The 15,589-nt window shown below is 39.9% G+C and overlaps 1 protein-coding gene across 1 annotated transcript in view; it reads right to left on the reverse strand.

Annotated features, from left to right (window-relative positions):
• Klf8 (KLF transcription factor 8) overlaps nucleotides 1-15,589 on the reverse strand; it is a 157,775-nt gene that overhangs the window by 23,237 nt on the left and 118,949 nt on the right. Inside the window, exons 2-3 of the mRNA XM_052171580.1 lie at nucleotides 11,616-11,809; nucleotides 2,070-2,143 (exon numbers count right to left, since the gene is read on the reverse strand). Of these exons, the coding sequence (XP_052027540.1) occupies nucleotides 2,070-2,141 (72 nt within the window). The 5' untranslated portion in view covers nucleotides 2,142-2,143; nucleotides 11,616-11,809. The remainder of the gene's footprint in view (nucleotides 1-2,069; nucleotides 2,144-11,615; nucleotides 11,810-15,589) is intronic.

Consider the following 15,589-nt stretch of genomic DNA (forward strand, 5'->3'; position numbering starts at 1 on the left):
CCTGCACTCAAGTGCATATAGTCACATAAAGACACACATTTACATTCAATTAAAAAAGTCAATCTTAAAAAATGAAAAAAGCAAGAGAAATGTTAGTTATATGTGACATAATAACAACTGATGATAGTAAATGTGAAGTTTAGGAGATGAAAATCATTGATAATAACATGAGATATTTCCATGCTGCCACTGACAGTACAGAACAAGAAATGAGTAGAACTACATGAATGACTGATAGAAATAAATTAGTATTTCAGGAGTGTGAGTGTACTAGGTATTTATGGGCATTAGACTGTCAGGGAAAATTCTATAGAAGACACAGAATTGAAATCTGGAATCCCAAATGTGGTGAGGATTGGACAGACTTTCTTAGCTACAGTCCTGGTGGACAAAATGAAGTTTAAGAAAATATGCCAGCCGGGCCGGGCAGTGGTGGCGCATGCCTGTAATCCCAGCACTCTGGGAGGCAGAGACAGGAGGATTTCTGAGTTCAAGGCCAGCCTGGTCTACAGAGTGAGTTCCAGGACAGCCAGGGCTACAAAGAGAAACCCTGTCTCAAAAAACAAAAACAAAACAAAACAAAACAAAAAAACAAAAAAGAAAATATGTCATTGAAAATCTCTTTGAAATGTTTGTGTATGTATGTATGTATGTATGATGCCTGTTTGTTCAGGGTTGAGTTCTAAGGCATGGCATAAGTGAGCCCCAAATACAATCAGAATTACTTTGAAAAATCTGTCAAAATTGCATGTACACTGAACATCCAAATTTGTTTCTATGGTACTCATCTGATTCTTTTGGCCTTAGTAGCATGCCCATATTGACGGGTTTCTGTTCCTTAATTTTGTGTGTGTGTGTGTGTATGTATGTATGTATGTATGTATGTATATGCACATACATACATATTAGATATCATTATGGAAATATTGTTCATTTGGGGATGTGGCAATTCTTCTGGAGTTTTAGAGGAGAGTGATTATTTGCAGGTGATACCCAGCTATTGAGGAGCAAAGTTTCTTGATGCAGCTTACTTTCTAAGTAAAATGTATATATGGTGTGCTGTGGTGTGGTGTGGTGTATGTGTGTGTGTGTGTGTGTGTGTGAGAGAGAGAGAGAGAGAGAGAGAGAGAAATAAAGCATGTAAAATGTTAACAGTCAAAGGATATATATGGGAAGGGACATGTATGACACAGTAAGACTCTCCCAAGTTTCAAACAAGAGATTCCACTTCAAGAAAACAACTAGAACTAGAAATAAAAGAGTATGACAGCCAATTGCTCCATTGTATTAGGTATGGCTACAGAAATCCAGAAAACAGACAGCAGCATATATGTCCTGAGTTAGAAAGCTTTCTGTTAGTATTATTTTGTATTACTATGACCAAGCTCCAATGATAATTTGCAACAACTAGGAAGTTTTCGATGTACTAATAGCTTCTAAATGGCAGCAACTACAAAGGTAAACAAGATATTAAATTCAGTTTAACATCATTAAAACATTACAAGAAGTCTCATCCAAATGCATACATAACTTAGATCCAATTATATGCCATAGACCAATCTTTCACTGATTAATAATAGAAGTCATTAGCTGGGCATTATGATATACACCTGTAATTCCAAAACTTGATAGGAAAAAGCAGCACTTAGGCCAAAAGAATCAGATGATTACCATATAAACAAATTTGGATATCCAGTGAACATGCAATTTTGACAGATTTTTCAAGGTAATTCTGACTGTATTTGGGGCTCACTTTATGTCATGCCTTAGAACTCAAACCTGAACAAACAGGCATCATACCACATCTATAATCCCAGAACTCAAGAGCCCAACAGTAGGTTTGCTATGAGTCTGAGGGTGCCCAAAGTTATACAGCACATTCCAGCTCAGCCTGGTCCATGGAATAGTAAAAGCCTATCTCAAAAAATGAACAACTGTTCGCATCATTTAAAACCAGTTTTCTTTTCTGTGAAATGTGAACACTGAGATTGGTGATAAGTTATATTTTTCATTTGAAAATGGAGCTTCAATTCTCTAATGTCTAAGAGATATTCAACACATAAGCTCACCTGTTTGAATACCTGCGTCGAACCACTTTCTGATTTAATTCTGACATCCATGTTGTCTACGAATTTATCCATATCTAGAAAAGATACAAGCGTAAAATAGCTTTCAAAATATTGAACACAATATAGGCAGAGAGTATGACATGTACACTTGGTTTTACCTGTATGTTCTCTATAAACAGTTTTTCAGACTAACTTTATACTAGAAAGCCATAAAAGCATTCCAAATTAATCTACTCACAGAAAAGATCATCACTTGTCTCAGAGTCTAGTTGCCTGCCTATATCTATCTATCTATCTATCTATCTATCTATACCTCCTTCCCTTCCATCAAGTGAATCTAGCCTCTCCAACCTGTTCTAGTATGGTAATTATCAATATATAGTTTTATGGTTTCAACACCTTTACACTCCTGTTCCAGTTCTTGTTTTTGTTAAGGATTTTTAAAGTATTGCATGAACATTGACCAGAGCAGTATATGTACAAAGCCAACCATTTTTGTCTACACATCTTAAATCTATAACATAAGCGTGGTTAAAAGCAGTTTTCATTTTCCTCTATAAATAGCTGCTCCTCTTATGAAGACATGGTATTGATGGCTTCATTCAGATATTTTGAACCATCAGTCATCCCATAAAAAGTGCCTATGTTTCCCTTTGCAACAGGTTTTGTTTATCTACAGTTCAATTTCAGTAAAGATGAAAAGAGAGGTTAAGGATACAAAGCCAAATCTACAGTTTACCTACAAACTAACTGGTCAGGTATCAGATTATACTTTGCTTCCTCTAACCTGTCTGGTTTTAACCCACGGGAACACCAGACAGTAGATGACTTGTAATTTGTCCTCACTACAAATAAGGACTTGTCAAGGACACAATGACTTCAAAGTAAATAAACTCTTACAGGTTTTCCTGGCAGCTATCAATCAAGTTCTTCTAGCTATTGAGCGCCCCCCTCTGGATTATAAGAGAATTATCTGACCGAACACGGATTTTTTTTCCCTGCCATCTCACCTCCTTTCCCAACTCATCCTATTTCCCAACTTAAGAATTGGAAAACTCTTAGCTATTCCTTGTAACACGTCTCTCTTCATGTTACCGACGCCACTTGCATGTTTCATACATAATCTCTTCAATTTTATCTCACTGTTTCATACATTTTCTTAATTCTTGTTCTTAATAAAAAAAAAGTCCTCCTCCTCTCTTCTTCACTCCCCTTTCTTTCAGTGAGATCAAGATAATATTTTACACTGCCTGGAATTTGCTTGTACCTCAGCCTGGTCTCAAACACAAGCAATCCTCCTGCCTTACCCACCCAAGTGCAGGGATTATAAGGGTAAATACCACTCCTGACTCCTTGCTCCATTTTTTGTCACTACCCAGATAAACATTCAGAAATTTGTTGAATATCTACCATAATTTCAGACAATGTTCTCGGGCCTTAGAAGACATGCAGGGGTGTGTTTAAGAGCTTAAATTCAGTTAGAAGTCAAAGTTCTCTTTCATCTGGCCCTAACTGTTCTTATTCCTTATTTTCCCTCCATGGCTCTAACCCTGGGAGGCTCTATAGAAGCAGTAGGGCTCTGCAAACAATAATGTAAAATCCTATAATTCTAGATGGACAAGTTGATTGGACAAAGAAAAAGGCTTTTTCGAGTTATACAATGTGACTCATGAGCATCTAACACTAAGATCAATACTCTCTGCTGTGTTTTCTTTGTGCATATATATATATATATATATATATATATATATATATATATATGCATGCTTCACTCGCCTAGAGTCCAAACTGGTAGTATTATGCCTAGTATAGCCTAGTATAGCCTCTGAATTTTCAAATGAAACTGGAAACAACAGGTTTCAACTGTCAAAATTCTCTAAATTCTTCCTTTTATTTTGTAAAGAAGTGTCCTTGAGAATTATGGCTTTTTCAACTAGGGGTTTCCTCGGTTCTTGACTTTCGATAGATAAAATTGATTTTAAATTCATTTTTTGCTATTTTGTTTTGTCTATCTTGGCTCCAAATATGCAAACCACCCTCTTCTTACTGCATCTCTTTTGAACAGACGCTCAGTGTATTGTAGCCCAGGTTATTCAGGAACTCATAACACCACCCCCTGCCTTCGCTTCTGAAGTATTTGGATTATTAACACGTGCCACCATTACTGGCTCAAAACTCTATAATGGTAAAAAATTGGGCAAGAATTTCTGATATCCCTGTGACAATAACCAGCACATAGATTACTGTAGGATTTCTTAAGTAAGTGTACAAGTTTTTACCAACACCTAACACAGAAACTATAATCTTAGATTTTCCCTATTTCCTAGTCATGCCTATTTCCTAGTCTGTACCCCTACCATTTAGCAGAATGGAATGCAGGTAGAGGCATACACAGAACTTCATCTTCAAAATTTAAAGGCCACACCCACCTTTAAAAGTTCTGATGATAAATTTAAAAAGCCAGTAGAGTCTTTCTTGTCCTGTCTATTAAGATATTTTTAGTTGAATGGCGAATGGCATACAGAGGCTATCTGACAAGTGAGAATGCCTCACCTGGGCCAGGCACTGTGGTGCAGGCCTTTAATCCCAGCACTCAGGAGGAAGAGGGAAGTGGATCTCTGTGAGTTTGAGGCTAGTCTGGTCTACACAGAAAATTATGAGCCAGTCAGGCTGACATAATGAGACCAGGTTCACTTTGACCACTGATCATTGACACAGGCTTAATAAGAACCTAGTTCCTTAGGAGGATAGGGCATTTAGACAATGGAAAGAATCACATATCCACCTATATAACATTACAATAGGTAAAGGGACAACTTCATATAATTTCCATTGCATTATACAGATAATGGGCTTGGAGGCCTGAGCTCAGAGTTTAGAAGGACTGAATCAATAGAACTTTTGTCCTCTGAGTCCAATTACAATATAATTTATCACTTTTTAGTACCCCAAATCTAACGAGTACCTTTCTTTCTGAAAAGAAAAAAATGACTCATAAAAGGATAATTTTAAGATAACAGCCTAATTGTTCAAGAGAATCTTGAGTAGATATCATTCCGTTTTCTCTTCTGACAAATAGTGAAGCTGACATCATAGGTGAACGTTAGTGTGAAAAAGGAGATTGCTGGCATATGGTAGCTGCTTACATTTCAACTAGTAAAGCATTGTGAAAAAAATGAAGAGACAACGTGACTCTCAGAGACTCACTGACCCTTTCTATATACCTGGATTTTCTTCTGTGCAAAATACAGATGTGAGTTTAACCCTGTCCCTTACATGGTTGTCAAGAAGATAAAAAAAAAAAAAAACACATGGAATTTGCATAATGTAATTATAAAAATCTCCATGTAAGTTTTAAGGATTACTCCTTACATCTGTGTACTTAGAAAAAAAATAATCACAAAAGATACAAAACTATAGTCGCCTTGTAAAGATCCAAACCAGTTACTAGCATGACACCTATCATTATTTTTTTCAGTTCATCCATCATAACAATCTCAGAGGTTGAAGTTATGCAGTGTCACTTGGAAACGCCCCAGTCATGTAGGTGGCAAATAGCATAGCCTTGAGAATTTTCATCCATTTTGTCCTCTCCTCTCATGGTAGCTCTAAGCCCCATTTTCTTTTATGCAAGAATGAAACACGTACTACCGTTGATGTCATATACACACAAGGGAATACAGGATCAGAGAGATCAAGCAATGCTAAAGCCATAGAAGATAGAAGTGATCGGGCTGGGATCTGAGTCCAGGTTTGATGCTCAGTACAGAAGCTCTTTTACTACCCAAACATAGTTGAATACTTTCTTCTAAACATGATCTAGTTATCACACTCAGGAACGAATAGCAGCTGCACAAGACCTGCTAGAAAGTACCGTGTGAATGGAGAAGCTCACAAGGCTCCACCTCTCAGAAGCTACAGTTGCTGAGACTGAGCAGTCTTGGTGGGTGTGGCCATCAGTAGGTTGCATGTGCTCCCGCCAGTAGATGGCTCCACATCCACGCACAAGTGGATAGTAGAGGTCCTTAGACTTATGGAGGTTTTTTTTAAAAAAAAAAAAAAAAAAAAAAAAAAAGGAAAAACTGAAGTTGTGTGGGGAACAGATAGTGGAAAATTGTTAGTAGGGAAATGAGAGGTGGATATGATCATATTCTACTATATACATGTATAAAATTCTCAAAAATAAAAATTTTTAGGTGAAAACAAATACAGCCCTGCACTCTGGAATAGTTTGGTAAAGAGGTACTTTCATACCTTCGCAATAAGCTCAGTTATTGATAAAGAGAGTAAAGGTCCCCACTAATTGTGGTATTAATCATAAGACAAAATGTGCAGTGAATACAACTGGCACACAGCAGGAAAGTTCCAGTTGAGAAAAAGAATGAAAGGCCACAGCTGCAAAGACTCATTGATCTGTAATACTATATAAAATCTTACCATATTTTTTAATCTAATTATTGGAGAAAATGGAATCTAGACTTTAAATTAAATCCAACTTAAAAATGTCAGTAACTGGCCAATTATTAGGAGTATGGGATTAGGCAAAGTGGATTGATGCCCCCACACCCCCAATTTGTATGTGGAAGTTGTCACTCCTGAGGTGACTGTTTATAGAGATATGGCCTTTATGGAAATAATTCAAAGTAAATGAGGTCATCTAGGTAGCGCCCTAATTACAGAAGAGCAGTCCCCTAAAAAGAAACACAAGAGGCTTCTCCATCTCTTCACTTACACAAAGTAGACAGCCAAGAAGCAGCAATTGCTGTACCTCTGGCTACGCTGAGAGCCTGATGCCCAAATTATAGCCCCTGCAACTAAAAAACCAGAATTTCTGTTGCTTAAAGCATCGTTAGTGGGATTTTGCTTTACATATACGACTTAAGAGTTTTCATTCGTATTAGAAACATAACAGAAATTTCAAAATATCCTAAATGTTGATCAATAGAAAACTGGCTCAATAAAGCCTTAACCATCTAGTAAAAAACGATACAGTCAAAAAGAATAATGAGGCATTTTTGTGAACCTATAGGGAAGTATCGCCAAAGTCTATTTTTAAGTAGAAAGAGCAAACTGTAGAACAATAATGCAGAATGTGTTATTATTTGTATAGAAAGGGGAAGGAATATAATTAAATTACACTCTCAAAAATAAAATTTTTAAAAATTAAGGGATTAAAAAGGCAAATAAACAGAGAAAGGAAAATAAGAAACTGATAAAATTAAATGTATAAAATGTATAATTTATTTAATTAAATGTATAAAAACAAAAAATTAAAAATGAATCCAGATTAAAAAATAATTAAAAAAACAAAAAATGTTGAATAACGTATATGTGTGTATTTATTATTTGATATACCTCAAATATCTCCACAAATAATCATAAAAAATTATAATTTTAGCTGCCTCTGGTGAGGAAGAATAAGTACCAAATGGCCAATAATAAGAAAATGTCAAAATGTTTGTTGTTATCCAGACCGGTCCTAGAACTCACAGATGTGCCGGCCTCTGCCTTTGCCTCTGCCTCTGGTGGAGTTTTGGGATTAACAGCATGCCACCACCACTACCAGCAGGCATGTTTGAAATATCTTAACAAGGTTCTAGAGTTACATGATTGTATCTTCAAACTCTCATAAGATATGGATGTACTTATGTAGCATGTACAAGACCCTTACATTTAATTTCTTTCTTTTTTTAGTTTTTTGGATTTGGTTTTTTCGAGACAGGGTTTCTCTGTATAGCCCTGGCTGTCCTGGAACTCACTCTGAAGACCAGGCTGGCCTCGAACTCAGAAATCTGCCTGCCTGTGCCTCCCAAGAGCTGAGATTAAAGGCATGTACCACCACTGCCCTAAATTTAATTTCTAACACAGCCCAAAAAATCCATATTGTACTTTAAAATATCTAAATACACAGATAACATTTTTAGTATATTATACAGAACATGTAGCAAGTTCTGGAGATTTATAACTAACTTCTAGATCAATAATTTACATTTCTCCCCTTCAGGTACACAATGACATTAAAAAGTAAACAATACACTCAAAACTGGTGAAATCCTTAATTTCAATACATTATTTATAACTTTAGAAATAAGGAACGAGACTAGGGGAATAAAGTTGAGTTATGGTTCATAACAGATCAGAAATCTTCTACTTATAAAATCGAAATAAATGATATCCATATATAAGCTGGAAAGAATACCAAACAGCTGATCAATTAGGCCAACCACACTGATCAGTTTCTCTTTACTTACCAAAAAAGCAGCTTAGCTAGACAGAACCGATGGTGGCAAGAGCCTTTAAGTCCAGCACTCCAGAGACAGAGGCAGGCAGATCTGTGAGTTCTGAGACCAGCCCAGTCTATAAAGCAAGTTCCCGGACAGCAGGGGCTGCCCTGAGAAACCCTGTCTGAAAAAAACTAAAAAAGGAGTAAGACCTTAGATCATAATCTCACAAAATATGTACCAAGCGTTTGCAAGGGAAAGGTTGTAAGGGAAAGGTAAGTGGTATGGAGTGTCATCAACTATCTCTGAGTCTCGAAGGGAACTGGGGGCTTAGTTATAAACAGCAGACAGTGATCAAGGTTCCAAAAAATTCAGGAACAATCATGTAGTGCTTCAAACTAATATTTACAGATGCAAAAGATAATAAAGTTTTCATAGTAATGCATTTTAGGTAGAAACCAAAGAGGGATAGAACCAAAGAGGGATAAATATTCATCAGGTCACACATTAAAAACAAGCATATTTATGATAAGGCAGTTTATTTGTCTTATAGAAGAACATATGCAGATATCTGAACAATAGCTGAGGAGATAAGGAAGATCTGTGGAGGACAGAGACTTAAATAAGAATACAAATTTGGTTTGAAGATAGAGAAAAGAATTCAAACAGAAAACAGAGCTTTAAAAACTTCTCAGTGGTTATAACAGTCCATGCAGATGATAATTGAAGCACTCAGGAGGCAGAGGGAGGACAACTCAGAGTTCAAGGCCAGCTTGACCACACCCTGCCGCCATTTTTAAAAACTCCACAGGCTGGAGAGGTGGCTCAGCTGGTAAGAGCAGGGACTGCTCTTCCAAAGGTCATGAGTTCAAATCCCAGCGCGCGCGCAAACACACACACACACACACACACACACACACACACACACACACACACACACACACGGTCGCTCACAACCATCCATAAAGAGATCTGATGCCCTCTTCTGGAGTCTCTGAAGACAGCTACAGTGTACTTACATATAATTAATAAATCTTTAAAAAAAAAAAAAAAACAAAACCTCCAATAATACACTAGATCCTGGTTTCAATATCTACTGACTGAGAGGAGAGGGGGGAGACAGACAACATTTTCCCTTGGTCCCTAACATCCAGTATGTCAATTTGCTAAATGAATTCTGTATTTAAAAGGTATTTTTCCTTCATTCAACAATTTAAGTGAGCCCATAAAGTACAACTGACTCCACACTAAGGAAAACAAATAAATGTACAGGGTTGGAGTGATAGCTACAGGTTAAGAGAACTTTTTGCTCTTCCAGAGGACCCAGGTTCCGTTCCCAGCATCCATGTTGGGCAGCTCACAATTACCCATAATTCTAGCTTCTTCACGCATGTAGCATTTGCTTCATACACATACAAAGCCACATATATAAAAATAATGAAATACAAAAATAAAGAAAACATCTAAGTGTATCAGACATTAATAAACCCCTGCCAGAGTAAAAAACAGATAAGTAGCCAATCTCCTCCTCCTCACATGAGAAATAGGCATTCTAGCAAGACTAATAATAGCTGGTCTTGGTATCTTGGAAATTAAAAAAAAAAAACAAACCAGCAGAACCTACCAAGAACCTCATCTCTGAAATGCATATCCTTCAAAAATGAGGGTAGCTGAGGTGAACATTTTTCCCCACCAATTTTCTTGGCTAGATGCTATGAAAACAAGAGGGTTCTATGAAAGTAGAGCTTTTATGCAATTTTGTCTTGAGGACAGACTGGGTAGTTATATTTGTCACTTACACTTTTGAAATTATATTTCCACCCTTCCTGCATCTTTTGCCTATCTGTCCTCTAAGCTAATCTAAAAGCACTGTGCCTAGCGTGTCTCACCAACAGTTTCCAAGGATTAATGTCTTTCTCCTAAGGGGTTACCCCCAAATTTTGAAGAGAGGATGAAGTCACTTGTGAGCCACTAGTTTGCTGTCCAAAGGTCTTGGTTAAACTAACCAAAGAATCAGAAGATAAACAGATTAGTGGCCTTTTCTCTTGCAACTGATAAAACCCAGTGAGAACAATGTTAAATCGCAAACAAATAAGGCAGATATTCTAGCCTGTCTTTGAGCAAGCTATTAAAACTGCACAGGCCTTCTTTCCCCCTTCGTCTGAAATGTGCTTTAAGGACAGCAAAGTCCAAAATCAAGCAGCAGTAAGCCAGAGAAAACCCCAGAATAGAATAGAAAAGAACGTGAAGAACGGCGAGGAGGACAGCCTGTATCATATAGACTTTCTGAATAAGAATTTTTAATATGCATCCCTCAGGAGAAAAAGCAAGGTGCATGGTCATATAACTAGTTCATGCTGGTTAGAAGGGTTTCAAAGTAGATCTTTTTATTATCACAAACCAACTATCTTCCGGTTAAAATCCAAATGTAGAGATGAGTCTCATTTTTTTCTTTTCTCCATCACTATTATGCTAAGTGACATACAAGCACTTTCTAATTTTCCCCCCTGAAATTACAATATTACAGAAAATAAGGTATTGTTCCCCTGACCACCTGTTAGGACATGGTTTGGTTTCTACAAAATTCTTAGGGTCAAAAAAAGTACAAAAAGCTTCACCTTGTAGCTAATCAAGTCCCTTCGCTCCAGTAGTCACAGCAATTCTGGCTGATCTTCCACCTACACGAACTAACCCCTTGACCACATCTTAAAGAGCCTAGACGGGGTTATGCTTTGGCTTCCTCCTGCAACCAAGCTCAGCCCCCACCCCCTTTAAGAGGGGGCAGGTCCTAAGCAGCTCCTCCGCTGAAGGGATCTTGCCTTCAGTACCTAGAGGCCAGGCTCCCAACTTAACTCTTCGTTTCCCCCTCCTCCCTCGTTTTAGAAGCATCTCCAGCTACCTGCTACTGCTTGGGGGAAGGGAGGGGTGACGTAAGTGGGTTCAGTGCTCCTCCAAATCCTCTCGCGCAGAGACTTTGGAAGTATAGGGTTAAAGCAAACCTTGCCACTTAAGGAGGATTGAGAGCACCTAAACAGGACAGACTGAACTAGACACATCTATCCATTCGTGCCCCCCTTCAGTTTTTCCACAAGGCTCCCTGAAGTACCCTTCCTCTTAGTCTCCGCGATCCTTAAGGGAAGTCTTTTTCCACTGAGTTTAATTTGATTCCACAAAATGTTCTTACCCCCTTCCGCTTACTCGCCTCCCCCATCCCACTTTAATGCTAAAACCCAAAGCCAAGTGGGTGTGTGCGGTTGGCAGCGGGGTGCGGGGATTAGAACCTAGATTGAAGCCGTGAGAGCGGTTCTTTCCCCGAGTCACTTACCGCCTATGCCTCTAGCCGCCGCCGCCGCCGACTCCTGAAGTGTCCGGAGCTCACGCAGTCCTCTCAGAGACTCATACTCCAGAGCAGATCTCAAGGCAGCTGTTCCCCTTGCACCCGCCCATGTCTGACAGCGCGCCTGGTTACGCGCTTTAGCCTTCTCTTCCTTGGTCCCCCACCTCCCTGTTTTCTGCAGGCTGGAAAAGGATGGGGAAAACGAAAAAGGGAGGGAGTCGATTTAGACCCAGCTGGGCCACCCTCTGAACAAGGGAAACAAAGCTTTCAAGCATCCAAGCCCCGAATCGGGGCGGTGGAGCCGACTTCCTAAAAAGAATCCTCCCACTGCAGCCTTCCCTGTGCTAAAAATATAGCGGCTTCTCCAGAGCGAAGTGGCCAGCGCTGAAGCTCCTGCGTTCCCCTTTTACCTCAACCGATTCAGTTCCGGCCAAGCCCATTCTCCACCCACCTCAGAACTCCTCAAACCCTCGCCTAGAGAGCACGGGCGGGGTCCCAGCAAAGCACCCAAGCAAAGTTGAGAGGGAGAGGGAGAGGGAGAGGGAGAGGGAGAGGGAGAGGGAGAGAGAGAGAGAGAGAGAGAGAGAGAGAGAGAGAGAGAGAGAGAGAGTCAGTCAGTCAGTGAAGACCCACAAGGAGACAGCGCCAGAGGATCCCCTCCTCACAGCGGTTAGTGCCGCACACCCGGCGCCTTCCTAAAAAGAAAGGAGGAAAGAAGCTGAGGATTGGTTGAAACATATAGGAAAACACCGGCCCAGGGCAGGGACTCCCACACGAGTGGGAGGCACTCCCGCAGGACCGGCGCCTGAGAGACTTCTCTGTGGTACCTGGCCGCCCCACTGGCGTACAGCACCCGCGGGTCAAAACCTGGCTTCGCCAGGCAATCTGAGCAGATGGAGTACATAGCTCTTTCTGTGACAGACTAGGCCCAGAAGAGAGGTGCAACTACCACGAGGATTCACTCCACCTAGGGTAGAGTTCCTTAAAAGGGACAAGTGGCCGCTAGAGGGGAGTGGAGTAGGAGGGGGTAGCGATGGGTGGGGCAGAAGAGGCGGAGGGACAGAGGAGGGGGCGGGGCGAGACCTAGGAGCCAGGAGCCAGGAGCCAGGAGCCAGGAGCCAGGAGCCAGGAGCCGGTCTCGCCCGAGGCTGTCTCAGTTGGCCTCCTGCAGCTGCAGGTTGACTGAAAGCCTTTTCCAGAGCATCCTTAGTCCCCGGCTGGGGTTTTCAGGCACACTACTTGGTCACTTATCCACCGGGATTTTAGCTCTCCAGGGGAGGTTGGGAAGGGTGTGGTGATTTGAAGTAAGAGATGTCTAGGAAGAAAGGGAAGCGAATGGGGAGTGCCAGAAAGATGGTAACTGTGAACGGGTTTTTTTTTAAAACCTTCCCAGTTCTCCATGGCAACATGTGACACTAGCAAGGACAGAGGGGTCACTGTATCTTTTTAGGGATGAAGCTTAAGAGGAAAGGAGACTGGACCAGGGTGGATTTTCTAGAAGGAGGTGAGAGGGAAGTAGGTAAAAAAGAGTTGCTCTCGGACTGCCATTTTGGACTGCCAATATCTTGTAGCCCTGGCAGAAAGGCTCTCTGAGTCTCTCAGCTAGCAGCTCTCTAAGAATAGAGTTCTCAACCCCCTGAGACCGCCTCTCAGCTAAGCATTGGCTAACATCCCTGAAGAACTGGATCCGTAGAATAGAAGCCACCACGTTTCCAGCATTTCCTTGTCCTTGCCTTAAAGTCCATCTCTAGTTCATTTTAATGGAAACCCAGGAAGTCATAGTCAACCACAGCCTCCTTCCAGTGCCTCTTCCCTACCACAATTCTTTTAAAGAGGAGGAAGAGGAGAGAGACAGACAGAGACAGAGAAAAGAAACAAAGCAGAGGAACAGAAGAAACAGCAAAGCAATAGAAATAATAATAGGTTCCATGTCTTCAGCACCTCATATGGGCAGTTCACTGGGCCACGTACCATTATAGTCCTCAATTTTCCTTTATTCCTCATAACAACCCAAGACAGCAGGTAGCACTATATTTTTATGTCCCATCAGGGAGTAATGGAGATTGAATTCAGGGCCTAGTGTATCCTAAGAAAGCATGCTACCACTCAGTTGGATCCCCAGCTCATGTTCCTTCTTCTTGTTTGTTTTGTTTGTTTGTTTGTTTGTTTGTTTGTTTGTTTGAAATAGGAGGTAATCTTATGATAGAGCTCAGGCTAATATAGCCTAGGCTGTCCTCAAACTCACCAATCACCTGCCTTAGCCTCCTGAGTTCTGAGTTTACAGGAATGCACTGTCACACCCAGTTTCAGAAGAAAAAGAGTTAAAAAATAAAAAAAAAACCTGAGGGTCACAGCTCAGTATGTACCCAGCATGTTTGTCCATTTGCTTAATTGCTATTTTTGCTCAGATGTGTTTGAAAGGTCTCATTTTCCTTCCCTCCCCAAACAATTGGTTCTCTACCAGTAGCTCACCAGCTACCCAAATGTTCAAGGCAATGCGTTGGAGTCCTTTAACCTGCTGTGATGATCTGGACCCTGCCTTTATCTCAAAGGACAGGAGTTTTGCTGCTCTACTGGATTCCAAATCCCTGATAAGACCAGGCTTTTCCCAATCTCTAGGCCATGCGACATCTTACCTTCTTTGTCTGATGTGGCCTACACTCTGTTCACCCTTTTTAAAGGACCAAGTAAAGGTCATCTCCTCTTCTTAGTTCATTACTTTAGGAAGAGCTGACCATTTCCTTCTGCACCTCCAGGTATGTGTTGTTACAATTATTTCTCATTATTATACTATAAAGTCCTGGTTAGGAATCAGGTGTTACTAGGTCTGTAATATAATGCTAGGTATTATTATCAATAATAGTTACAGAGCAGTAACTATGTTCTGAGCTGTGTTCTGAGCCTCACTGAATTGTTCTGACAGTGATACAGGTAGGTATCAGTGCTATCATTTTCATATGTAGAAATCAAGGGACAAAGATTAAACAGCGGGTATATATACTTGCTACATGAAAGAATGTCCCTTTTATAGGGGTTTTTATAAATGCCTATCTCTCTATACCATATTTCCATCACTGCCTACACACCCGTCCCACTTACAAGGTAAGACTTATTGAGGGATCCACATAATATACAACTCTACATACTCATCTTTAAAAAGGGTCACATTATACGTTGAATCCTTATGTTTTTAATGTATAAAATCTAGTAAATATTACTTTTAAGAAAAGGATATTTCACTAGTTAAAGGCTATCTTCAGTAATGACAGAAGGTTTTAGATTCAAGGATGTAAAACTGTTTATATCAAAGACAAATACAGTTTTGTGATGTGAAAAACAAAGATGGGTAGACTTCTGTAATAAATTCTGCCATCAATAGCCCCTAGAATTCTTTAGGCTAGGTATATCCTTTCATCATGGTATATTCTTTGTTTAATCTATGCAAGTTCAAGAAGATGTATCAGTCCACTTGAAGGTAGCCAAACAATTTATATTCTCGCTAAAAGTTTTTCTGAAGATCTAATTTATTTTACATCCCAGTTTTTGTCTGCCTCAACTGCATTTGTATAGAAAACTGTACTGGATGGGCAAATTCTGATTTTGGAAAAAAACAAAGTAAATTATTAAACCTTGGGTAAATAAACTCGAGGATCTTTCCCATCCCCTTTTCCATCCATGTAGTTGATGAAACCTACTGAGCAACAACACACTTTTATCTGGGATAGGTGTACCCTTTGGTCATTTATGTGGGATGGAATGTTGTGAGGGAGCAGACATGAAGAACTAACTAGACATAATGCTTCTTCATTCTAGGAAGCACCAAAGGTCCCCTTTTCTTAAACTGCTTAAGAAATAATCAATTAGCAACCGGCAGTATCTTCAACTTCTCCCACTTCACCTGAAGCATAAGGGAGCCAAGCAGCTTGAACTGCCATCTACATGTGTAAAGAAGAGAGTTAACT

The sequence above is a fragment of the Apodemus sylvaticus genome, chromosome X (assembly GCF_947179515.1).
Source record: "Apodemus sylvaticus chromosome X, mApoSyl1.1, whole genome shotgun sequence".
Taxonomy (NCBI): domain Eukaryota; kingdom Metazoa; phylum Chordata; class Mammalia; order Rodentia; family Muridae; genus Apodemus; species Apodemus sylvaticus.